At 43.2% G+C, this 23,914-nt stretch overlaps 1 protein-coding gene across 1 annotated transcript; it reads left to right on the forward strand.

Moving 5' to 3' along the window:
• Positions 1-11,289: 11,289 nt before the first annotated feature.
• On the forward strand, positions 11,290-23,914 carry LOC149322617 (keratin, type II cytoskeletal cochleal-like). Its single transcript, XM_089480440.1, has 9 exons — positions 11,290-11,754; positions 14,084-14,292; positions 15,615-15,675; positions 17,716-17,811; positions 18,826-18,990; positions 20,600-20,725; positions 21,121-21,341; positions 23,480-23,511; positions 23,637-23,914. The coding sequence occupies exons 1-9, from the start codon at positions 11,290-11,292 to the stop codon at positions 23,912-23,914; spliced, it is 1,653 nt and encodes a 550-aa protein (XP_089336566.1).

Consider the following 23,914-nt stretch of genomic DNA (forward strand, 5'->3'; position numbering starts at 1 on the left):
GGGGATAGGATCCAGCACCAAAGAGTAAAGCCTGGAGTGGAGTCATTGTGCCACTGACCCAGCTCTCCCTCCAGCTGTCACTCCTGTAATGTGTCACATTCTGTACTCTTTGAACCCACAGACAGAATGCTGGAAGAGAGCTGCAAATATAACTCATAGTAGGCATCACTATTACTTAGGGAGAGCTGCAGTTTAGGAGAATCATCTCATATCTGGTTCCTGAACTGATTTGCACATCACTTGCTGTATTTGCATATTTAGCTCTTTTTCACTGCTACATTGAGGATCTAGGTATCTCTGCCAACCATACAAGACATGGGCAACTGTACAGTTACTGACATGCTGGAGACTCAGATCCTATTGGGAGAGGAAACATCCCTTTGTCTCTTCCCAAAATGTTCTGTCCCCCAAATTTTATCCATGTTTCCATTAGGCAAAACCAAAAAATCCCAATCGAATGAAAAATGTGTTAGAGTTAATTATTATGAGCTGCTTCTGATATTCCAGGTAAACTGCAACCCAAAAGCCCAGCTGACATTAGAAGCAATTTTGTAACAATTTTAAAGAAAGAGATATTAATTAGGAACCATTTCTGGTGAGGGAGAGGATACCTAGCCTTCCATTACTAGGTCACCATGGGATGCCTATCCAGTGGACTGAGGGCATTAGCCATAGTAGCACCTGTGGTGGAATCCATGCAGGTGGAGGATATGCATGACCCTGCATTTAATCAGGGATGCAATTACTTGATAGTTTCATTCTTGAAGGAAACAAATAATTTTAGTAGTCTTCTTCCTGCTGTGCAGAATTATGGTTTTCTGCCCCCAAATCCTCACCACACATGAATTTTGCACAGAAAAGTTCCCTACTGCAAGGATTCTCCTAGGCCCGGTATATTTAAAATATGTACCATGTACTCTAGTGCCTATACTAAGTTCTCCTGTCGACAACTATACCCTGCTACTAAAATGAACTAGAAAGCCGCAGAAGAGCTCCTCATGTGCACTTTAGGTCTCATCCTCTTTGCAAGAATGGCTGGATCTGGCTGATTATTTATAAAAGGGCAATTCAAATCAATACTGAGAAATGTTATGATTTATTTGGTTAGAGCTGGAGGCTACATTTTGAACCTCCCAGCTCTTCAACGTGCTTCAGCTTTGTTCTGTCAGCATTAATGGCTTTTCGCACAATTTCATCACTTCAGAAATATAATTATGCAGAAGTCTGTCCTTTGCCCTGCTCTGACTGTTAAGAGAGATGTGATATCTAATTTTTGTGGATGTGATGAACCTGCATAGTCTATTGATCAGCAGATACTCTTGTATAGCTCACCGAACACTGCGCTTTTAATCTGTTTTCTTATGCTAACCATATTTTTAAGGGACATTTGCAATTTCCATAATTTGTTCACAAAATCCAGAGCATAATTAAAATGGTTAACTATTTAGTAATTAAACTAATAAATATGTGTGTGTGTGTGTGGGGGGGGAAGCAGGGATAATCCATCCAAAACTAAATAAGTTTTAGTGCTGCTGATTTACTCTACCAAATAAAATCAGTAGGGAAGTTACCCCTTAGGAATGCTTTGGCAAGTCATGCTCTGCTTAAGACAAACCATGGAAATTATAATCACTGGGCTTGGTCATTCTTTTCATATGTAATATTTTCCAAGGATGGGAAAGAATAAAATGTTTTCATAGGCAGTGTGTATTTGTTTTTGTTTTAATCTCCAAAATAGATGGATTTATTATCCCCTATCCAAGATCAGCTTTCAAAGAAACTGAAAAACAGGCAAACCCCTTTCTGGACTTTGGAAATAACTTTGCAGTGTATAACATTATCTTTTTTATTCTTAAAAACTTCAAGGAGCTTTGAATGGTGTTTTTAGTGACACATTTAAAGCATTCTGAAGTGGAACTCTTTGGGATTCAGGAACTGGAATTCATTTTAAAGCAAAACTATAAAATAATTGTAAGCTACAATATTAGAATTAAAAATATTAGGATTGTTTTATGCTCTTCAGCCTTGACCAAGTCATCATCATCATCATCATCATCTACGATCTTAGAGTTTATCATGACCCTACCCTCTGTTTGAAAAGATGGCCAATTAGTTTTAAAGAATGTTATCTAACAATGTGTATGATGTATAGGAGCAGAACTGAAGAACTCAAATAGAAATCATAACTATCTATCCATAATCAACACATAGCATTACTTTGTCACAAGTAAAATGATCACATCAGCAGGTTGCTCGATTCATTGCATCCTAGAAAGAAAAGCAGTTATTGTTGTCTGACAAGTGCAATGCTTGTTACATAGTACTTGTATTGGAGTCCTTGGAGGCTTCAAAGAATCACTATAATAAATTGCTGTTAACACAAGATGTGTACACTGATTGTGACTTAAGCTGGTGAAGAAGAATCTGAGAGGTGAGAGGATAGTCATCTTTAAATATCTGAAGGGATACCATGTAGAAGATAGAGCAAGTTTGTTTTCTGCTACTTCAGAGACTAGAATACAAACTTACAGATTCAGTGGAAGAAAATATTCCATATACATATTAGGAAGAATGTCTTTACTGTAAGATCCATTTAACAGTGGAGTAGACTGTCTCAGAGGATGGAGGTTTTTAAGCAGAGGTTGGATGGACATCTTTCAGGAGTGCTTTAGATGTATATTCTTGCGTGCACAGGGTGGAAGTAGATGGGCCTTGCAATCCCTTCCAACTCTATGGAGATTACCGCATATCGTTCTCAGAACGTTCTGCACGTAACATGATGAGAACGTTCCTGGAACGGATATTACCGCATTGAGTAAACTGGAACGTGATCAGAACATGATTGGAACGCATTTTACCGCACAGCGCTTCCTTTTTCTTGAAACTGTTCTCAGAACGGTTTGCTGTATTACGTTTTGTGGGCTGTGTTCTGATGACGTCGCCACTCAGTGGTTGGACGGCTCGGGAGAGGCGCTGCTCCCAGGAAAGAGGAAAAAGGGAGGCTTGGGGCATGGAGCTCGCCTCTCCTGAGTCCCTCGGCTTACTGAAATCCCTCACCTCCCTTCCCCATAGGAATCAATCCAAAAACGGAGTTTAAAAGGAGCAGCGAGCCCTATGGGTCTTCATCTGGGGAGGCAGAGGTTGCTTGGCTATGGGGATGTCCTGCCATCTCTCTCTCTCCCCTCTTTCCCCATAGGAATCAATCCAAAAACGGAGTTTTAAAGGAGCAGCGAGCCCTATGGGTCATCATCTGGGGAGGCAGAGGTTGCTTGGCTATGGGGATGTCCTGCCAATTCTCTCTCTCCCCTCTTTCCCCATAGGAATCAATCCAAAAACGGAGTTTAAAAAGAGCAGCGAGCCCTATGGGTCTTCATCTGGGGAGGCAGAGGTTGCTTGGCTATGGGGATGTCCTGCCATCTCTCTCTCTCCCCTCTTTCCCCATAGGAATCAATCCAAAAACGGAGTTTTAAAGGAGCAGAGAGCCCTATGGGTCTTCATCTGGGGAGGCAGAGGTTGCTTGGCTATGGGGATGTCCTGCCATCTCTCTCTCTCCCCTCTTTCCCCATAGGAATCAATCCAAAAACGGAGTTTAAAATCTCTCCCAGATGCAGACCCAAAGGGGAAGGGAGGTGGGGGATTTCAGTAAGCCTAGGGACTCTGGCCGCCCCCCCCCCCCAGCTTGTCTTCCCTCCGAAGGGAGTCCAAGGATTCTCTTGGGAGGGAAGGAAGGAAGGCAAGCGCCCCCCCCCCCCGCTTGTCTTCCCTCTGAAGGGAGTCCAAGGATTCTCTTGAGAGGGAAGGAAGGAAGGCAAGCGCCCCCCCCCCCCAGCTTGTCTTCCCTCTGAAGGGAGTCCAAGGATTCTCTTGAGAGGGAAGGAAGGAAGGCAAGCGCCCCCCCCCCCCAGCTTGTCTTCCCTCCGAAGGGAGTCCAAGGATTCTCTTGGGAGGGAAGGAAGGAAGGCAAGCGCCCCCCCCCCCCCCCGCTTGTCTTCCCTCCGAAGGGAGTCCAAGGATTCTCTTGAGAGGGAAGGAAGGAAGGCAAGCGCCCCCCCCCCCCAGCTTGTCTTCCCTCTGAAGGGAGTCCAAGGATTCTCTTGAGAGGGAAGGAAGGAAGGCAAGCGCCCCCCCCCCCCAGCTTGTCTTCCCTCCGAAGGGAGTCCAAGGATTCTCTTGGGAGGGAAGGAAGGAAGGCAAGCGCCCCCCCCCCCCCACTTGTCTTCCCTCTGAAGGGAGTCCAAGGATTCTCTTGAGAGGGAAGGAAGGAAGGCAAGCGCCCCCCCCCCCCAGCTTGTCTTCCCTCTGAAGGGAGTCCAAGGATTCTCTTGGGAGGGAAGGAAGGAAGGCAAGCGCCCCCCCCCCCCCAGCTTGTCTTCCCTCCGAAGGGAGTCCAAGGATTCTCTTGGGAGGGAAGGAAGGAAGGCAAGCGCCCCCCCCCCCCCGCTTGTCTTCCCTCTGAAGGGAGTCCAAGGATTCTCTTGAGAGGGAAGGAAGGAAGGCAAGCGCCCCCCCCCCCCCAGGTTGTCTTCCCTCCAAAGGGAGTCCGAGGATTCTCTTGGGAGGGAAGGAAGGCAAGCCCCTATAAAACGTTGGGGCTTCATATGCTGGCATATGTTTGAAGAAAATAGGATAAAACCTATGTAACTTGATGGGCCAAGGGCAGAGTCCCCTCCTTGGCAGCCTGGGTTTTAAGGGAGCTCCACGGAGGTCCCTTCAAGCGGAGGGAAAGGGAGGGGACTGGACCAAGGGCAGAGCCCCAGCAGCCATTGCAGCTCTTTAAACCGGTTAGAAAAGAAGAGTCCTCTGCTGTCATCCCATTTCCCCTTTTTGGCACCTTGACACCCTTTTGCTCCTGTGTGTGTGCATGTAATGTGTGCCTTCAGGTTGTGAGCTTCCCTCCCCGCTTTAACTCTTGTCTGGCTCTTTGCTATGGAATTCTGGGAGTTGTTTGCTTGCTTTTGTGTGTTGCTCCAAACAGAGGAGCTTTTGTGGGTTCCCTCCTGGAGGGAAGGAGGAGAAGGTCCTGGGCATCCCTGCCTCCTGCATTGTGACAGCACAGGAGCCCCACTGGACATGACACTAGAGGCCCCCCACAGAAGCAGCCAGACCCTCTCCCTCTTGCTCTCTGCTCTGGTCTCTTCTTTCCCTCTCTCTTTCTCTCTCTTTCCCTGCTTTCCTCTTCTCTTCCTTGTCCCACCTTTCCTCCCTTTTTCCTTCCTTCCCTCCCTCCTTCTTCCCCCCTCTCTCTCTCGCTCTCTCTCTCTCTCACACACACACACACACCTTCCCTCACTGCAGTCGCTCGCCTGCCTGCCCCCCTGTCTCCCTGCCTGTCATTCTTTCAGCCAATCAGGAGACGGAGGAATGAGAGAACGGATTTGAGAACGGATAAGAATATCGCACACACTTCTGTTGGAACGTTCTCATCACGTTTCAGCTCGCTGGGAACACATTCAATCTGTACCCTCCTGGAACACATTTGGAACACATTTAAACGTTCTGAGAACCCGATTGGAACACATACGTGCGGTATACTCAAATGTGTTCCGTTCTCATCACGTGATGAGAACGTTCTCAGAACCCAGTGCGATAATCTTCTATGACTCTGGGGCTGTAAACATACAACTAGTGTGAAAACAGACTTCTGTATTGGAAAGGCAGTGTTGTTTACCTGAACTGGGCTTAACCTCATGATCTCACTAACCAAGAATCAACCATGGATCCTGGAAACATACAAAACTGTTTTATCAGGTCATTTTACTAAAAAACATTCAGGGGTAGCTGTGTTGGCCATAGAGCAAATCAAAAACCCACCAAACAATGATACTTTTATTGGATCAACCAAAATGCACAATTACATGTTGCAAGTTTTTGAAGCGCCACTGGATTCTTCATCCTGCAAGATGGTAAAAACCATACAGGAGGGGAAAAAACTGAAGATGTTAGCCATACACCTTCATTTTGCTTTTTTTTTTTTTTTTGTTCTCGGTTCAGATGGTATGGAGGGGCATTGCTTACAGGTTGGAACCTCCTTCTTCTGGCCTTGTGGTCACTAGGAGATTTTCAGAGTCCAGGAAATTTAACATCCATTTGCCAAAAGAAAGAAAGAAAGAAATGCTTCTTTGCAATCCACTGAACTCCACTTTAACAGCTCTGGTTGCCTCCTGTTGCATTTTGGGATTTGTAGCTGAAGGAGGGGGGCATTTAGAATTCTCAGCCAGAAAGCTCTTAGGCCTCACTAAACTACAAGCTTTAGAATGCAACAGGAGGCAGCCAGAGCAGTAAAAGTGGAATAGCAGCAGTATAAGAGTGCAGTGCAGTAATGTGAACAGTCTGCCAATTCTGTTTAAATGAAGCTTGAAGGGGCTACATCGTGCCTCAGTAGAAAAAAACAAAGCTAGTTCAGACAGGCTGGTACTTGTTGCCTTGCTTTTCACATCAAGAAAAAAAATATTGGAAAGAGAAATCATTAATAATGGACTAGGTAATTTGCCTGGTGTTGCCTGGGTTGGGGCTGATGATCTCATTACCATTTCAGTAAAACAAAGGAATGAGTGGCCTCTTGAAGCCATGTGCTGTATGAACGTGCTTCTTCTCTTCCATCCTGAAGCGCAAGGCTGGTGTGTGTAATTCAGGAGGGGGGGGGGGGGACTATAAGCTATCCTGGCTGCCAACTGCCTCCTGAAGCTGTTTGCTGTCTGAACGTGCACAAAGCAGATCATTTGATGAAATTGTTGGCCACTGTGATCAGTGTGAGATCAAGGGGCAGAGAGGAGCAGAAACACATTCACTCACACCACGCTACTGCATGAAAAGTGCAGATGGGTGCAATCACATGAAGGCATTAATGCAATAGCAGTGAGATTGAGAGCCTATTAACAGGTGTTGCTCATAAATGAAAAGATGCACTGCAGTAAAAAAAAATAGAATGCAAGGCAGCAGCAGGATGGGTGATATTGTGTGATAAGTACCCACCAAAGCCACTTTTATCCTGTTAAAATTCTGTTTCTTCACCTCATGTGGTAAACTCCTTATTTTGCCACTGGAATAGTAAAATAGTTCCTTCCATTGCAGCTGACTAAGGAGCTGAACAGACTGCCCCTTTTAGTGCTCGATTGGGGCCACAGCAACTACACATTGTGGCCTTTAGGTGGCCTCTCCGCAGAACAAAAAGGAGTTGCAAAATGTGACTCCTTTTTGCACCACAGAAAGGGTGCCATATCTCTGGTGCTGCAGCTTTTTGGTGGTCCTTTGGTGCTGCATCATGTGTACGCAGTGCCAGAGGAGCATTGTCATGTTGCTCTCCATGTGGTGGGGCACACAGTGTCACGCCAGCATGGGGACAGAGTCAGGATTTGTGTCATGTAGACACCATGCCCCCACTCCACCCCCATGCTGGCCTTTGATGCCGGTTTGTACAGCCCCTAACTTGAGGAAAGGAAGGCCTTCATACCTCTCTCTTCCAAGCTCTTGCTACTGCTTCCCATTATCCAGCTTCTGTCAGGCAAGGCAGCTGCCTCACTGTGGGGATGAAACACTTGTTAGGACAGATAATTTCTGCAGTTTTCTCCCTACTATGGAAGAAAATTCATATTCCTTAACAGTATTTTCCTAGTATCCAAATGTCACAAATTCTTGTGGAGGAGTTATTGTGGGTTTTTGTACAAACATCCTGTTTTGTGCAGAAAACATATTTCCTATATAGCAAATAGTGTTTTATGTGCAGAAAACAGACAGGAGGAGGTTGCTAAAAAACCCAAACAAATCCCATGTGTATCTCTATATAGAATAATTGGTCCACAACACTTCAGGACATTTGAATACATTGAGAAAATTGTGTAAAATTTTTGCTTACTGGTATTTATTACGTTTTGTGGGCTGTGTTCTGATGACGTCGCCACTCAGTGGTTGGACGGCTCGGGAGAGGCGCTGCTCCCAGGAAAGAGGAAAAAGGGAGGCTTGGGGCATGGAGCTCGCCTCTCCTGAGTCCCTCGGCTTACTGAAATCCCTCACCTCCCTTCCCCATAGGAATCAATCCAAAAACGGAGTTTAAAAGGAGCAGCGAGCCCTATGGGTCTTCATCTGGGGAGGCAGAGGTTGCTTGGCTATGGGGATGTCCTGCCATCTCTCTCTCTCCCCTCTTTCCCCATAGGAATCAATCCAAAAACGGAGTTTTAAAGGAGCAGCGAGCCCTATGGGTCATCATCTGGGGAGGCAGAGGTTGCTTGGCTATGGGGATGTCCTGCCAATTCTCTCTCTCCCCTCTTTCCCCATAGGAATCAATCCAAAAACGGAGTTTAAAAAGAGCAGCGAGCCCTATGGGTCTTCATCTGGGGAGGCAGAGGTTGCTTGGCTATGGGGATGTCCTGCCATCTCTCTCTCTCCCCTCTTTCCCCATAGGAATCAATCCAAAAACGGAGTTTTAAAGGAGCAGAGAGCCCTATGGGTCTTCATCTGGGGAGGCAGAGGTTGCTTGGCTATGGGGATGTCCTGCCATCTCTCTCTCTCCCCTCTTTCCCCATAGGAATCAATCCAAAAACGGAGTTTAAAATCTCTCCCAGATGCAGACCCAAAGGGGAAGGGAGGTGGGGGATTTCAGTAAGCCTACTATGGAAGAAAATTCATATTCCTTAACAGTATTTTCCTAGTATCCAAATGTCACAAATTCTTGTGGAGGAGTTATTGTGGGTTTTTGTACAAACATCCTGTTTTGTGCAGAAAACATATTTCCTATATAGCAAATAGTGTTTTATGTGCAGAAAACAGACAGGAGGAGGTTGCTAAAAAACCCAAACAAATCCCATGTGTATCTCTATATAGAATAATTGGTCCACAACACTTCAGGACATTTGAATACATTGAGAAAATTGTGTAAAATTTTTGCTTACTGGTATTTATTACTGTTCCCATCAGGATTTCCAGAGCTAAAAATGAAAAATATCAGATATTATTTTTCATCACTGTGTCCAGTAATAAGACTGTACCTGTTGCTGTTGTGTGCCTTCAAGTTGTTTCTGATTTATGGTGACCCAAGGCAAACCTATCATGGGATTTTCTTGGCAAGTTTCTTCAGAGAAGGTTTGCGATTGCCATCCTCTGTGGCTGAGAGAGTGTGACTTGCCCCAGATCACCCAAGGGTTATCTGCATGAACAAAAAAAATGTAGTTTCAGCCTGCTTTGTGCCTCAGCTGTTTACATAACAAACAAGGCCAACACATGAAACTGAAACTCAGACACAGCCATGCTGTGGGGTGAAAAACAGGAGCAAAACAATGCCCCTTTGTTCTGCTCTAATGCATAAAGTATGCAATATTGCACTGGTATATAAACAGCACAACATGAATGTGAGAATGCAAGAAGGCCCAGATGGGTTACGGAAGTAGTTTGGAGCATGTGTCCTGAGCCCAGTGAGACACAGCTAGCGGCACCATTGCTTGACATAGGTTTTTCTCCCCTTTTGTCAAGTTTACAGGCACACAAGTGCCCAATACACCATTGACCCATGCAACTGTGAACCTTCAACACACGCCATGAAGTGGAATTACAACAAACATGGCAGGTCACTAATAATGCAATGGATGTAATAAAAACATACATAGACCAGTTAGTCCAACAAAGGGCCATTGGGTGAAGGGGGGGGGGGGAGGACATGCATGAGGGATCCTCATGCCTGTGCTTTGCCAATGTGTCACTGGATGCACTGATGTACTGTGCAGGCAATGTATCACTCATGTGACTGTGTGGCCAATCACACAGGGCATCCCATAGCATAGCAGCTGGGAAGGACAAAAGAGGTAAATGGCAGTCACAGCCAATGTATTTGTGTGATGGTGTAAATGCATGGAGGGGAGGCAAAAAGGTAATAATAATTGAGCGCAGTGGTTTAATGCAGCATGGTGTGGACACCAGTGGGTGTCTGACCCACCTTTAGAGAAGGCTGTGCAGACAGTGGGCTTTCCAGTCGAGTTGGGAAAACCTGGGAACAGCCTGGTTTTTATTCTCCATCTACTTCAGCCCCTCAATGGGTTTACATGGCAAAGCCAGGATTCAAACCCTATTCTCAAGAGTTATAGGTCTTTATCTCACAAGGAAAATTGGGGGGTTTAAACATCGATTATCCTGTGAAAATTGCACAGTCGTGATTAGCATTTTCACATGACATCACAATTAAAGTGCCACCATCCCAGGAACAAACAGGCAATAAACAGCAACAAATCATTCATGGGGAAATCCCATGAATGATTTGTTGCTGTTTATTGCCTGTTTATTGCCGGGATAATGGCTTTTTAATCACAATGTGTATGAAAATGTCAATCACAATTGCGCCATTTCCATGCAATTTTCGCTGTTTAAACTCCTGATTTTCCCATGTGATAAAGTCTATAGCCCAGTGTTCAAACCACTACATCATGCTGGCTCTTTAAGTCTGGACCTGCAGGCACCAACTGGAGTCACAGAATTTGCAAACTCATGAAAAATGGTATACCAAAGGACAGAAAGAGCATGAATGACCTCAGCTACAACAACATTGGTGCAAGAGAGATTTCTTAGGGTCTCCACTCTTAAGGTTGCCTGTGGTCTGAAATAGCCAATCTGTATGCAACAACAATTTGTTTAGTTGTTATATTTATATCCCACTTTCCTGCCAGCAATGGGACACAGGGCAGATAACAAACAACAACACAAATATAAAGAAGACATATAATGAATGTCTTTTTGGCATATTAAATTTGAATCTGAGGTGGGGGGAAGGCTTATCCAGAATTTCTGGGTTTTTTCTTTCCACCAGATTGTACACACAGGCATTCTCAGGCTGATGTATACACTTAACAAGCCATTTATGTTTTTCCCACATATAAAATGAAGCAATCACCCCTTTGCTAACTCACAAGATGCTGAGTACATCAAAAGAGTCCCTTCCTCTTGCTTATTTTTTCTCTCTTTTAATCATCCCTATTAAAAAAGGAGGTTTGCAAGTCTAGTTTTTATGGAACTGGATTTCCCTGCCATTAAAAGAGCATTTACAGGAGATGCCCTTTTAAGTAGAAACCAAATCTCTGCTCAGCAAAATGGATAAGCAAACCGATTACCTCACACCCCAAGCTAATAAATGGCATGTAAGTGGACATTTGGGCTTGATTAGGCAGTCAAAGGCCATTCATCCCACAGATAAAAAGGGAGACCATTCCAATTCAGGTTTCACTAAGAAGGAACCACCTGGAGATACTTTCCTATCTGCTCCAGCACTAGTAGGTTTAACATCAGCCTTCATTCTGTTATCCGCCAGCCGTCATGTCCTGCCGATCTTACCACGTTAGTTCAAGGGGTGGTGGTGCAGTCAGGAATTACAGTTCATCCTCAGCTGTTTTCCCAAGGAACGTGAAACGCTACAGTGCTGTCAGCACAGTCTCATACAAAGGGGGCAGCAATGTTGGTGCTAAGGCATTAGGCTTTGGGAGCAGAAGTCTTAGTGGTGTTGCATCCTGCCGGCCCAGAATTGCAATTGGTACCTACCGCCCCATGAAATATGGATACAGTTTGGTGGGCCCCAGTCTTGGCTATGGTATGTCCAGCTTTGGCTACAGGGTTGGTGGAGTAAGTGGGCCTTGCCAAGCTGGCATTGCCCCAGTCACTGTCAACCCACACCTACTCCAGCCTCTCCACCTAGACATTGACCCCAACGTCCAATTGGTGAAGCAACAGGAGAAAGAACAACTGAAGACCCTCAACAACAAATTTGCATCGTTCATTGACAAGGTGAGTTCTGTGAGATCTCAGGCTACATTTGTGATGATTCATATAGACATTTCAATGCAGAGTTGTACAGCTTCTAAGATAGTGTGTGTGTATAATCTCAAAGAAATATGTTTTCATGTCCCAAGAAGGGGGAAAGGATAATGTTTTCTCAAAGTTACATATAAAGATTTAAATATGAGACTATTCTGGAATTTTTAATTGTGTTCTGTTTGCCTGAAACTCTTTGGGTGTTACTTTTGTGAAGATGATTACTGAACAATTTATTATAACAGTTGGGGTGGGGGGGAGCAGAATACTGGTTCATGCAGCCCAGTTGGAAAACTTGCTTTTTGGATTCCCCCCCCCCCCCCAAATTTCCTAGCCAGCATAGCCAATAGCAATTCTCAGAAATATAATCAACAAAAGTAACTTTTCCACATCCTGCCCACTGTTGCTTTTCCAGACTAGCAATAGCTGCCTAAGGTCTCAGCTAGTGACCTTTACTGTTATCTCCTGGGAAAGAAAACCTGGTCAATTTTGCTTTCTTCTTTCTGGATTTTTGAAAACTTCCTAAATTCTTTCCATCCTAAATATGTAATGTGTGACTGTTGCTAAACTCTGCCAAAAAGAGAGAGGAGGAAACAACATTCTCCACTATTTTCAATGGCCAAATTCAATAGGTGCACAGCTATTTCCAGCATGGAGAAGACCATGTTGTGCCTGCCTTCCACAAAGGTACTGAAAATGAAAAGCATTTCAGAAAAAAAAAGAAGGGGAGAGCAACCTCCATTCGGCATCAATATGCTTGAATACACAGGGAATCAAATCCTCTCATTTATTGATTACAGTCCAGTATAACCTGTGCTGACAATACCAATAGCCCAGGGAGAGGGGCAGACAGAATTAGCATGTGACAAGAATTGGCTACCCAGTGGGTTTTGGTTTGTTTCCCTCTTGTTCTTCTAGTAACAAGACATGAGAAGATAGCATTTATATTTCAAGGCTGCATCCACACAGCAGAAACAATCCATAGATTTTTGTGGATTTTTCGGGCTATGAGGCCATGTTCTAGAGGGGTTCCTGACATTTCACCAGCAGCTGTGGCTGGCATTTTCAGAGAATGCTGACATGGAAGAGAGTGGGGTATATATACTGTTGCCAACAGCATGCACAGGGAAGCCATTGAAATCCATAAACACCTGGACAATTTCAACAGGAAAGAAGACACCCTTAAAATAAACAAAGTTTGGCTACTAGCCCTGCAAAACACCAAAATCGAAACCCAGTAAATGCAAATGCAAACCACCCAAGGTCTGGGGGGGGGGGGATCCCAGCAGACAATGGATCATTGATTAAATAGACACCCTGAGTCCTTGCCATACAATAACAGAACAATACACAGTTTAACATATAAATCGCTTCCTCTTAACCTCAATATATATATATATATATATATATATATATATATCCTCCCAGTATATATACCTCACTCTCTTTCATGCCGGCATTCTCTGAAGAAGCCAGCCACAGCTCCTGGCGAAACGTCAGCAATAAACTCCTCTAGAACACAGCCTCATAGCCCGAAAAACCCACAAGAAACTATGGATGCTGGCCATGAAAGCCTTCAGTTTCACACAGAAATAATCCAGTTTAACACTATTATAACTGTCATGCTCCATTCTATGGAATTCTAGGAATTGTAGTTTGTTGTGGCACCAGAGCTCTCTGGCAGAGAAGGCTAAATGTCTTACAAAACTGCAGTTCCCAGAATGCCATATCACTGAGCCATAGCAGTTAAAGTGGTGTCAAACTGGATTATTTCTGCAGTACAGATGCAGCCCTAGTGATGAAAGTAGGGCTATAGCTAATTGGTAGCACAAGTGCTTGATATGTAGAAGATCCCAGGTTTAAACCTTCACAAGACTAGAGTGAAAAAAGGTCCCTGTCTGAAACTCTGTCAAAGATAATACTGAACTATATATGATTGTAAAGTTTCATTCTAATTGGTTAGCTTATTAAATCAGAAATAATTAAAAACTGATAAAATGACCAGCAGCAAATTAAAATAATGAAAAGTGCAAACTAAAATTATGTCATTCAATATATAATGATTAAAATAACATTTTAATTTTTTTAACAAATTATTTCCAAACGTTCATTGCATGGGATCCTGGGTATTTTAGAACCATAATTACTAGGGAGTAATTTCACCTGTCCAAATTTCAATAGATTATTTGGGAGAATCAGGATAGATAAAGTGGTACAAAGCCAATCTAGGTTTGTAAGAGAGTATTCCAAACCCCACAAATGTTGATAATAACCAATGTTATTTTGGGGTTTGGGGAACTAGGTCCGGTTCTTGGAACAGCAAAACAAGGTGCTAGAGACAAAATGGAGCTTATTGCAAGAGCAGAAGCGGGTCAAGAGCAACATGGAGCCCATGTTTGATGGCTTGATCCATAAACTAAAGAAACAGCTTGAGACCCTGGCGTGTGACCGCAGTAAGCTGGAGTCAGACCTGACCAACTCAAGGGACATATTGGAAGATTACAGGAGAAAGTAAGTGGAGGCCCTTACATAGCTAAGAACTGGACATACTTAAGAAGTCTCAACTTTATCTGAAGCAGTGGCAGTTGCTTCCTCTCATGCTAATAGGCTGATGATACTCATTCCAGATCTTGCCTATCTTTAAATGAGTGCTGAAGCTATTTAGAGATAGCTTAAATGCCTTAGAGAACTCCAAGCCTGGATGAAAACCTGGAATCTATTCACTGCCCCACTGGCATGGGAGCTCTTCACCGTGGTGGTGGGGATTTACACGAAATACAAAGTATAAAAAGTTACATAGAAGTGTGTGTGTGTGTAGAGAGAGAGAGAGAGAGAGAGAGAGAGACAGAATGGTGTAGTGGTTTGAGTGTTGGACTACAACTCTGCAGACTAGGGTCCAATTCCCCATTCAACTATGTAAACTCATGGGGTGACCTTGGGCAAGTCACACACCCTCAGCCCCAGAAAACCTCATGATAGGTTTGCCTTGGAGTTGCTGTAAATTGGAAACAACTTGAACACACACAACAATGATAGATAGATAGATAGATAGATAGATAGATAGATAGATAGATAGGCCTACAGATAGAGATAGAAGTTGGTGGACATAAATGGAATCTCTTTTTACCCAGTGTTAACATTGTGTCTGGTGATTTTGCATATGCAAAGTTAATAGTTTCCATGGACAAGTAGTAAATCGAATCTTGATCTCCAGAGTTGTAGTCCAATGCTCAAACCACTACACCATGCTGGTTCTTTCATTCTATCTATCTAGATATCTATACAACCCCACATTCTCAAAAGATTTAAAACATTCTGCACTTGGCACATACCAGGCTAAGCCTATGCAGGAGGATTGATTGATTGATTAGTCTGCTACATACACACCTGTTTGTGATAGAGCCCTCTTGTAGACGTCAGTTTTTTTAAAAACACACACACACACATATTTGCTTGCTGCTGCCGTCTTGTTTCTTCTTCTGCCTTTATTAAAGACCTAGCGGGCCTTAAGTGAGATCTAGAGTCCCATCCCAGGTGAGAGAATGTAAGTCTTAGCTACAAGCCATATTTCCAATGTTAGATAAATCATAAGGTAATAGTTGCACTACAAAAATCACACTTTCTTCATGTTACCAAAATGTTGGCTGTGCTGTTTTACATTCATGTTCTTTTTCCCACTGGGCTTGGGGAAATGTACCCCCCTTTTTTCTTTTGCCACAACCCCCAGATTCCACAACAGCCCTCTGAGAGTTATAGTCCCCCCAAAACCTAATTTTCTCTAGCTTTGTTTTTACAGTATAAGAATATGCCCAAACCTGTTCGCTTCTTCACAGGTACGAAGAGGAATGCAATCGGCGAACAGGTGCTGAGAATGAGTTTGTAACACTGAAAAAAGTGAGTGGCTCAGAGTTCAACATAAATCAATAGAAACTCTTACTCTGCCCTTCATACACAGAGTATCCTTTTACATTTTTGTGCTCTAAAGAAAAGGTGGTTGACTCTACTGGGCTGAAGTGGAAAGAATGCATTGGTTTCCCTTTCCCCTGAACCCAATGGGATTTCCACAGCTTCCAAATTACTGTTCATGCCACCAAAATGCAACAACAGCCACCACATTTCCCAGTACCAAAGTTGTCAACAAAATTTGGTGCCAAATTGGATCAAGTCAAAGGTCGATCTAGTCTGGCTTTTTGCTTCCATCTTCCTTCTTCAATTGAGTGGCTTGTCATTAGGGGAAGCAAAGCATAGCTCAAGGGAAAGCCTCAAATTATGAAGTTCTGGTTGTTCCTCTCTGACTTCTAAATGTGTAGTTCCACCCACTCCTAAAATGGTTTTTCCCCAAGCTGAAGGAGTGAACAGACACTGACAATTGGTAACAGCTACTGTGTGGTGTAACTGTATCCATGCACACACACATGGGAGCATAAATCTTTTTCTTCTCCAACAGGGAAGAGGGTCAGGGAAGAGTGACTAAACATAGGCCCGGGACAGACTGCTGAGAAACAGTGGCCTGCCGGCACCCATTTTTGCTCCGCAGGGACGGCACAGCCCCCAAATGGCACTCTGTCACTGCAGAGCAAAAAGAACCTGGTATTTCTAGGTTCTTTCTGTGGCGCCACAGTGATGTTGTGAGTGCGCCATTGGAGCACTTGTGATGTAAGCAACGTATGGTGCCATGCGGACACCTTGAGGTGCTTATGTCAGACTGGCAGCGCCCATGTACACGGAACACCACCATTGTAATGGCGTCAGTATGTACTAGGGTTAAAGACTGTGCAGTTGCAGCATGGTCCCTAACCCTACTATCAGCCCTGGTACACCGTTTATTGGTGGTATGTACCGGGCCATAGAAGGGTAAAACACATGGTAGCAGGGTAGGACAAACTTACATTTTTAACCAGGAGCCCAGCTGGCCAAATCAGCAAGAGAAACAAATTACTGTATATACTCGACTATAGGTTGACCTCATGTATAAGTCCAGGGCAGGTTTGGGAGCCAAAATTATGGATTTTGATATGACCTGTGGATAAGTCGAGAGTAAAATGTAGGGGCACATAACAAAGGAGATAACAATGCCAAAGAACTTACAAAATTTCCAGCAGGCATCATTGTTTGTGCTCACAACAAAGACCGGATGGATGTGAGGGCAGAATGGGCACCAGTGCTTCCAGGACAGATTACGCCCTTGCCTTTTTTACATATAAGAATTGAAGTGCATTACTTAAATTGACCCATGGATAAATTGATACAGGTTTTTGGGGTTAATTTTTTTGACATTTTCTAGATTTATACATGCTTAAATGCAGTATTTACTGTTAAAGGATAAATACTATACATGGAAGCCAGTGTATCCTAGAAGTATGCCCTGAAATTTTTATTCTGAGTATCCTGAGGAATTGCTGGATTTCTGTTCGGGTTCTGTCATCCACTAAGTTTTGCTTATTTTGATTGGATTTGCTTTAAAAAAAACACCACCCTGAAGCTCTCAAAACCACCTTTCATGCACTTTACAAACACTATAATTTGAAAGCAGAAGTCACTTTCCATTGCAAATTTGGGACAAAACAGGGAAGCTCACCACAAGTGCACGGGTGCAAAAATAAGCAGTTGCCTACCACCATTGTTCCCTTGGAATAGGTCATTGTCAGGACATTCTAACCAGGGTACTGCCTTGGATAAGAATCTGTGTGTTCAAATGGAGCAAATCCCTTACTGAGACTTGGGAGACCCAAGTGGATTTCACTGGGTGACTTTTATTCCGTTATACTTCCTCAGTCTGATTTACCTCATAGGATTATTATGAGTGGAGAGTAAGGGGGAAAGTGGAAACTCAAGATTTATATCCTTTGTAACTCACAGAGTAACTCAATAAATAAAGAAATAATCTAATAAATTAAAGTATCTTATTTTATTGTATTTCTGTCCAATGTCTAGGATGTTGACGGCATATACATGAACAAGGCTGACCTGGAAGGCAAAGTAGAAAGCTTAATGGAAGAGATCAGCTTTCTGAGGTGTTTACATGACATGGTAATGCTATTTCCTATGCTACACCATGCAGTCTCTCCCCTGCTTTAAATTTGTGCTCCCCTATCTTTCTAAAAGGAAGAGAAAGTAAGTTGATAAATGAAAAATAAAAAAATAAAAACTTAAATCATTGCAGAAGTATTTTGACATATGTGTTGATGCAAGGTTATGACAGACAGAGACCATTTTGCTTTTTCAGAAGAGCAAAAACCAAGTGGTGTTAAAGATATTCATGCAATATTACTGTAAAGAATTAAGAATTAGATCTTGTCCAAGGAGACATTGGCCCTCCAGAGGCAGTGTGGAAGGAAAAACCCTTTCTGGAGGGTTGTTGCTGTTAAGATGACTGGTAGCAAAGAAATTGCCTTTTCCAGATTTAAACAAACGGTAAGGTTAGCTTCTAAGGAGATGTATGTATGTTATTAACAGAAGCCAAAGAATACCTAAAATGCTTGAATTGAAAACAGAGGCTCCATCTGCACTGGAAAATTAATGCAGTTTGACAATGCTTTAACTGCCATGGCATAATGCTATGGCTTAATGCTATGGAATTCTTGGATTTGTAGTTTTGTGAGATATTTAGCCTTCTCTGCCACAAATCTCTGGCGCCTCACAAAACTACAAACCCCATGATTCCATAGCATGACAACATGGCAGTTAAAGTGGTGTCAAACTACATTAATTCTGCAGTTCAGATGCACCCACAGATAAATAAAATCAAAGAATGGTATTCAAATAACTCTGTTATCCATGCCTCTGGAAACCCACTCTGTAAGAAGAAGAACTATCTGGATGCACCTAGGCTAGAAGACAGCTTGTTTTCACTGAAGATCATTAGGATCTGTCAGACAAACATGGCAGTCAACCCTGCCATTAGTTGTAGTGAGACCATTGCCCAATTTGTGACCTTAGACCAGCTAAGCAAATGTGTTCTGTGGCTGGCAATCCTTCACTGCTAGGCCATGTCAAAGGAGGGGACTGGGTTGTTCTGATGAATTTCATATGTATTCCATGCAGGAACTGCAGGAACTGCACTCCTGCATCTCAGATACCTCAGTTATTGTGCAAATGGATAACAGCCGAGATCTGGATTTGGATAGCATCATTGCTGAGGTCAAAGCCCAGTATGAAGACATTGCAAACAAGAGCCGCTATGAGGCAGAGTCATGGTACCAGTGCAAGGTGAGAATCCTATTTCTTTGTATGAAAAAGGATAATTAATTCTTGTATGGGCATAGTGCATCATGGAATCAATGTATTAAAAAGGGAGGTCAGTTCCAAGGCAAAAGGGTTAACATGGAACCAAGAAATAATGGACAATATTAGTACTGTTTTAAGCTTTCCTTTTTATCTTTTGGGCCCAGATGGGAAGGGATTTGTTTTGGAGTTTTTAGCATTGTTGTTATTATTACTAGTAGGAATGAGTATGTAAGAGCCAGTATGGTGTAGTGGTTTGAGTATTGGACTATGGAGACCAGGGTTCCATTCCCCACTCAGCCATGAAGCCCACTAGATGACCTTGGGCAAGTCGCATGCTCTCAGCCTCAGGGGAAGGCCATGAGGCAAACCCCTCTGAACAAATCTTGTTAAGAAAATCCTGTGATAGATTCACCTTAGAGTCACCATAAGCTGGAAACAACTTGAAGGCACACAACACAGAGTGTGTAAATGTAAAACATGCAAAAAAATTCCTCCCATAGGAGCCATTAGGTGGGAGACAGATTAGAAAAGGAGGCATGGGTTAGTTTGTTTCCCATCTTGGGTACTGCAGTCCATCACGGCTTTATGTGTGGAGCACCATCATCAGTAAGTATGTTCCTTCATGTCCATAGGAGATGCATACCAACCAGAAGAAAACATGCTCTGCCCAAGATCACCAACTCCTGACACTGGATGACAAACAAGCAATATTCCGTCTCTATGTCTTTTTCTAGTAGTTTCTGTTTTTGCATGCAGGACTGCTCTGTGCTTCTGAGATAGATGAGAAAATAGAAAGCAGAAATGGAGGGACAGAACAAAGGATTAGTGAGGGAGAGGTGAGAAAGACAACTCAAGTCAAGATACAAAGGGCTCTCACAGCACTATTGAGACTAATTGTGCAAAAGAAGTTGTAGCATAAGCTTTTGTATGCATCTGAGAAAGTAGACCAAGGCCCAGTACATACCGCCATACCGTTCATGAGGTGATTCTAGGGTTAGGGACTGTGCACCAACCACACGGTCCCTAACCCTAGCATGTCATGGCATCCTTGTAATGGCATCCTCCCATCCATATGGGGGCTGCCATCGTGAGGTAAGTGACGTCCAGCATATAGACGTTGCTGTGCATCACTTCAGTGCGCCAATGGTGCACTCGTGACATTGGTGCAGTGTCCAAAGAAGACAGATTCTTTTTGGGGTGGAGGGACGCTGTGCAGTTTGGCTGCTGCATCCCTCCAGAGGAAAACCAGCCCGCCCTTTTGGGGTGGTTTGTTTTGTGCCCAAGTCTACAAAAGCACATGCTACAACTTCTTTCCCACAGTTAATCTCAAAGGTGCTAGAAGATCCCTTTCTATACTGATATTCCAGACTAAAACATCTCCGTTCTAAATTCAAGTCAAGCTGCAACTTGTTTAATCTTATCATCCCGTGATCCAATTACTGTAACTTCAGTAAACTGTAGTAAATCCTAAAATATTTGATCTAAAAAAAACAGGAGGTTAGAGCAGTAGCTTGGATAATTAGAGACTGACTCACCCAGAAGTGGTTGTAATGGTTAGGAGGCTTTTCACATTGAATCTTTGCTTTTTAAGTATGAAGAGATGAGGGCAACAGCTGGCAAACATAGTGACCACCTACGTGACACCAAGAATGAGATCATGGAGTTGAACCGTGTGATTCAGAGACTGAAAACTGAAATTGACGGCGCCAAAGGCCAGGTAATTCTGGTTTGGTTTTCTGTGGTATTGATGTCCTGTGAATTATGATTTCTACTGATAGGCACAGAGGGCTGTGAGGAAGCAATGAGTCAAGCACAGACAAAAGAAAGACATTTATAACATCACACTCCCAATGAATCTTTTGAAGCAAATAATTATATTGTCTCAACTCTAATCCTTTTAAACATGATGGTTATAAGATATAATAAGATTTGAACTTGTTGGGCACATCTTCCCACATAGCTTATTCTAGATGTCATTGTAGTTTGAAAGGTATTTTCTACTCTTGCCCAAACCCAGCTATGTGTCTTTCAGTCTGCAACCATAATGTTACATTTATTCAGAATAGTTATATTGTTAGGCCCAACAGCTGAGAATAAATGTCATCTCTGCAGCGTAACAAGATGGAGGCTGCCATCGCAGAAGCTGAGGAGCGAGGAGAAATGGCTCTCAAAGATGCCAAGTGCAAGCTGACAGAGCTGGAAGATGCCCTCATAAAAGCCAAGGCAGACATGGCCCGCCAGCTGCGGGAGTACCAGGAGCTGATGAATGTCAAGCTGGCCTTGGACATTGAGATCGCCACTTATAGGAAGATGCTGGAAGGAGAGGAGAGCAGGTGATGTATTGGTTTATTTGTACCCTGACTTTTCTCCAAACTAGGGCTCAGGTTATCAAGGCTAAGCTAGGACTGAAAGCTGCTGCAATTTTAATTGCATTTCTTTTCTGTTCAGGTGCTTATTAGGTTTGCATTTTGATATATACCAAGCTAATTCACACTCTCTGAACTAATAGATGAACTAGAATAAAAGTTTCTTCCTCATTGCACACTTCTCTGAATTTTGTGGTGGAAAGAAATACATAAAAAATGTGTATAGTTGAGGAAATTGTGCACATACATGTGATACCTTAAAAGAAATGTGTAGAAAAAAATGCATTTTCGTATGCATTTTCATTAATAGTGCATATGAAAAAGATTTAGAGGTCTTAGTGGTGCACCAGCTTAAACTGAGTCAACAATGTAATGTGGCTTTCAAAAAGGCTAAGACAATTCTAGGCTTTATCAACAGTAGTGTCCAGATCAAGGGATTCGAAGACGTAGCAGGTTATCACACAAGTCATGTTCTCTCCATGGGTCGCATTAATGTAAGGAAACACATACATACTGGCTAGGGAGTAGTCCCCATCACACGTCTGCAACCATTGTAGCAGCCATTACCACTCCGGCATTCTCTTTCCCAGCATGCTCCCTAAACTTGCCTCTCTGCCCTATTGCTTTACTAGCATGTTTTTGTTTTTTAACTTTTATTATTCTCTCTCTTTTAAAAGCTATTTAGATATTATAGCAATGTTATTAAATGTGAAGGGGAGAAAAAAAATTTTTTAAAAAAGAAAGAATACAGGCTGCTTGTGAATAGTGAGGGGAGCGATGGAGAGAAGTAAATTGACACAACGTGAATGCCCAATGCTGGGACTTCAGCCTAGACATTATTACATACAAATCTAATGCAACAGCAGCACTGTTGACAGCAATTGACAAGGAAAGCTTGTCAGTGAAAAGATGTACGTTAGTCACAGATGGAGGACAGACCAGCTATAGCTCAGCCATGGTGTCATCAGATAAGGTTTGGCCATAGACACATCTGTTGTGTTTTAATTCCACTTTTTAGCCTCATGTGTTAATCTCCATAGTCATGTTAGTCTGGAAAACCAGTATGCAAAGGGTTCTTGTAGAACCTTTGAGATTAACTGAAAGAAAATAGCTGGCAACATGTTTGGGGGCTGCATAACTAGTTCTTTGTTTCAGCTAATTTCAAAGGTGCTGCAAGATCCCTTTGCATACTGATCAAGGGATGTAAGAGTGCCATTCTATTCAAGCTTTGGTGAGACCTCACCTGGAATACAGTATCCAATACTGGACACTACAGTTCAAAAAGGAGGTTGACAAGCTGGAACATGTTTAGAGGAGAGTGACCAAGATAATAAGGGGTCTAGAAGCCATGTCCTGTGAGGAGTGGCTTAGAGAACTGGTAATGTTTAGCTTGGAGAAGAGATGAGTGAGAGGTGATATGTCAGACATTTTAAAATGTTTTAAGGGATGCCATATTGATAATGGAGTAAGCTTGTTCTCAGCTGCTCTGGAGACTAGAACATGAACCACACTGGATTCAAATTGGAAGAAAGGAGATGTCACCTAAACATTAGAAAGAACTTCTTGACAGTAAGAGCTATTCCACAGATTGCCTCAGATGGCGGAATCTTCTTCTTTAAACAGATTTTGGATGACTGTCACTTGAGAATGCTTTGATGGTGTGCCTGCATGACAAGGCTTGGACTAGAGGGGCCCTGTGGTCCCTTCCAGCCCTATGATTCTATGATCCTAGGATCTTTACGTTGGCTTTTTCTTTACCCAAAATTAACAATGCAGACATGGGAATTAATGAATATGGACTTCAGAAAGCTCACAAGTTGTAAAACCTAAGCAGCCTGATTCCTCCATCCCTGTTATGGGAAAAGAGAGAGATTGGGGAAATGTGGCATGTGGCTTCAGCACCCTTTGCTGGAGCCGCCAAGTCTTCTGTGACCTACCCGCAAAGCCTTGCACCTCTCCAAAATCAATTTGGCCAAGAATCACTTGGAAAAGTTAAAATAGAAAGGCTACCCCACTTGGTGAGCCACGTGGGGCATCTCTTCCAAAAGAAATGCAATATGCATGATACAATAGATGTGTGAGATTTTTCCATTTTCTTTGAACAGGTTGTGTGCTGATTCCTGTCCAGTAAACATCTGTAAGTAATCTTTTTGAGAATTGTCCCCCAATCCACCCTACCCTACCCCACCTTTGTAATCAATCCTATACAGATGTTTCAGCTTTGGAAATGCATAATCCTGTCTTGTTTACTTCTTGCTTTAGCTGTCTGTCGGACCCAGGGTGGACTGATGTGTGATCCCGACCCTTGTATTGGAGGAGGATATGCTTCTAGTAGCAGGAGCTTTGTCAGAGGTGGAGGGATTGTGAGCAGTGGCGGAGGTGGAATGTGTAGCCCCGGCATTGGGAGAAAAATCTCCTCAACCAGTGGCACTGAACTAGGGGGCCCTTGTCTGTCTGTTGGAGGATACAGCGCTGGAAGCACAAAAAGCTCTAACGTCAAGTTTGTGTCCACTTCCACTTCCTTTAGAACAAAATATTAA

This window comes from Sceloporus occidentalis, unplaced genomic scaffold, assembly GCF_023333645.1.
Source record: "Sceloporus occidentalis isolate IW3139 unplaced genomic scaffold, rSceOcc1.0.p SCAF_1, whole genome shotgun sequence".
Taxonomy (NCBI): Eukaryota; Metazoa; Chordata; class Lepidosauria; order Squamata; family Phrynosomatidae; genus Sceloporus; species Sceloporus occidentalis.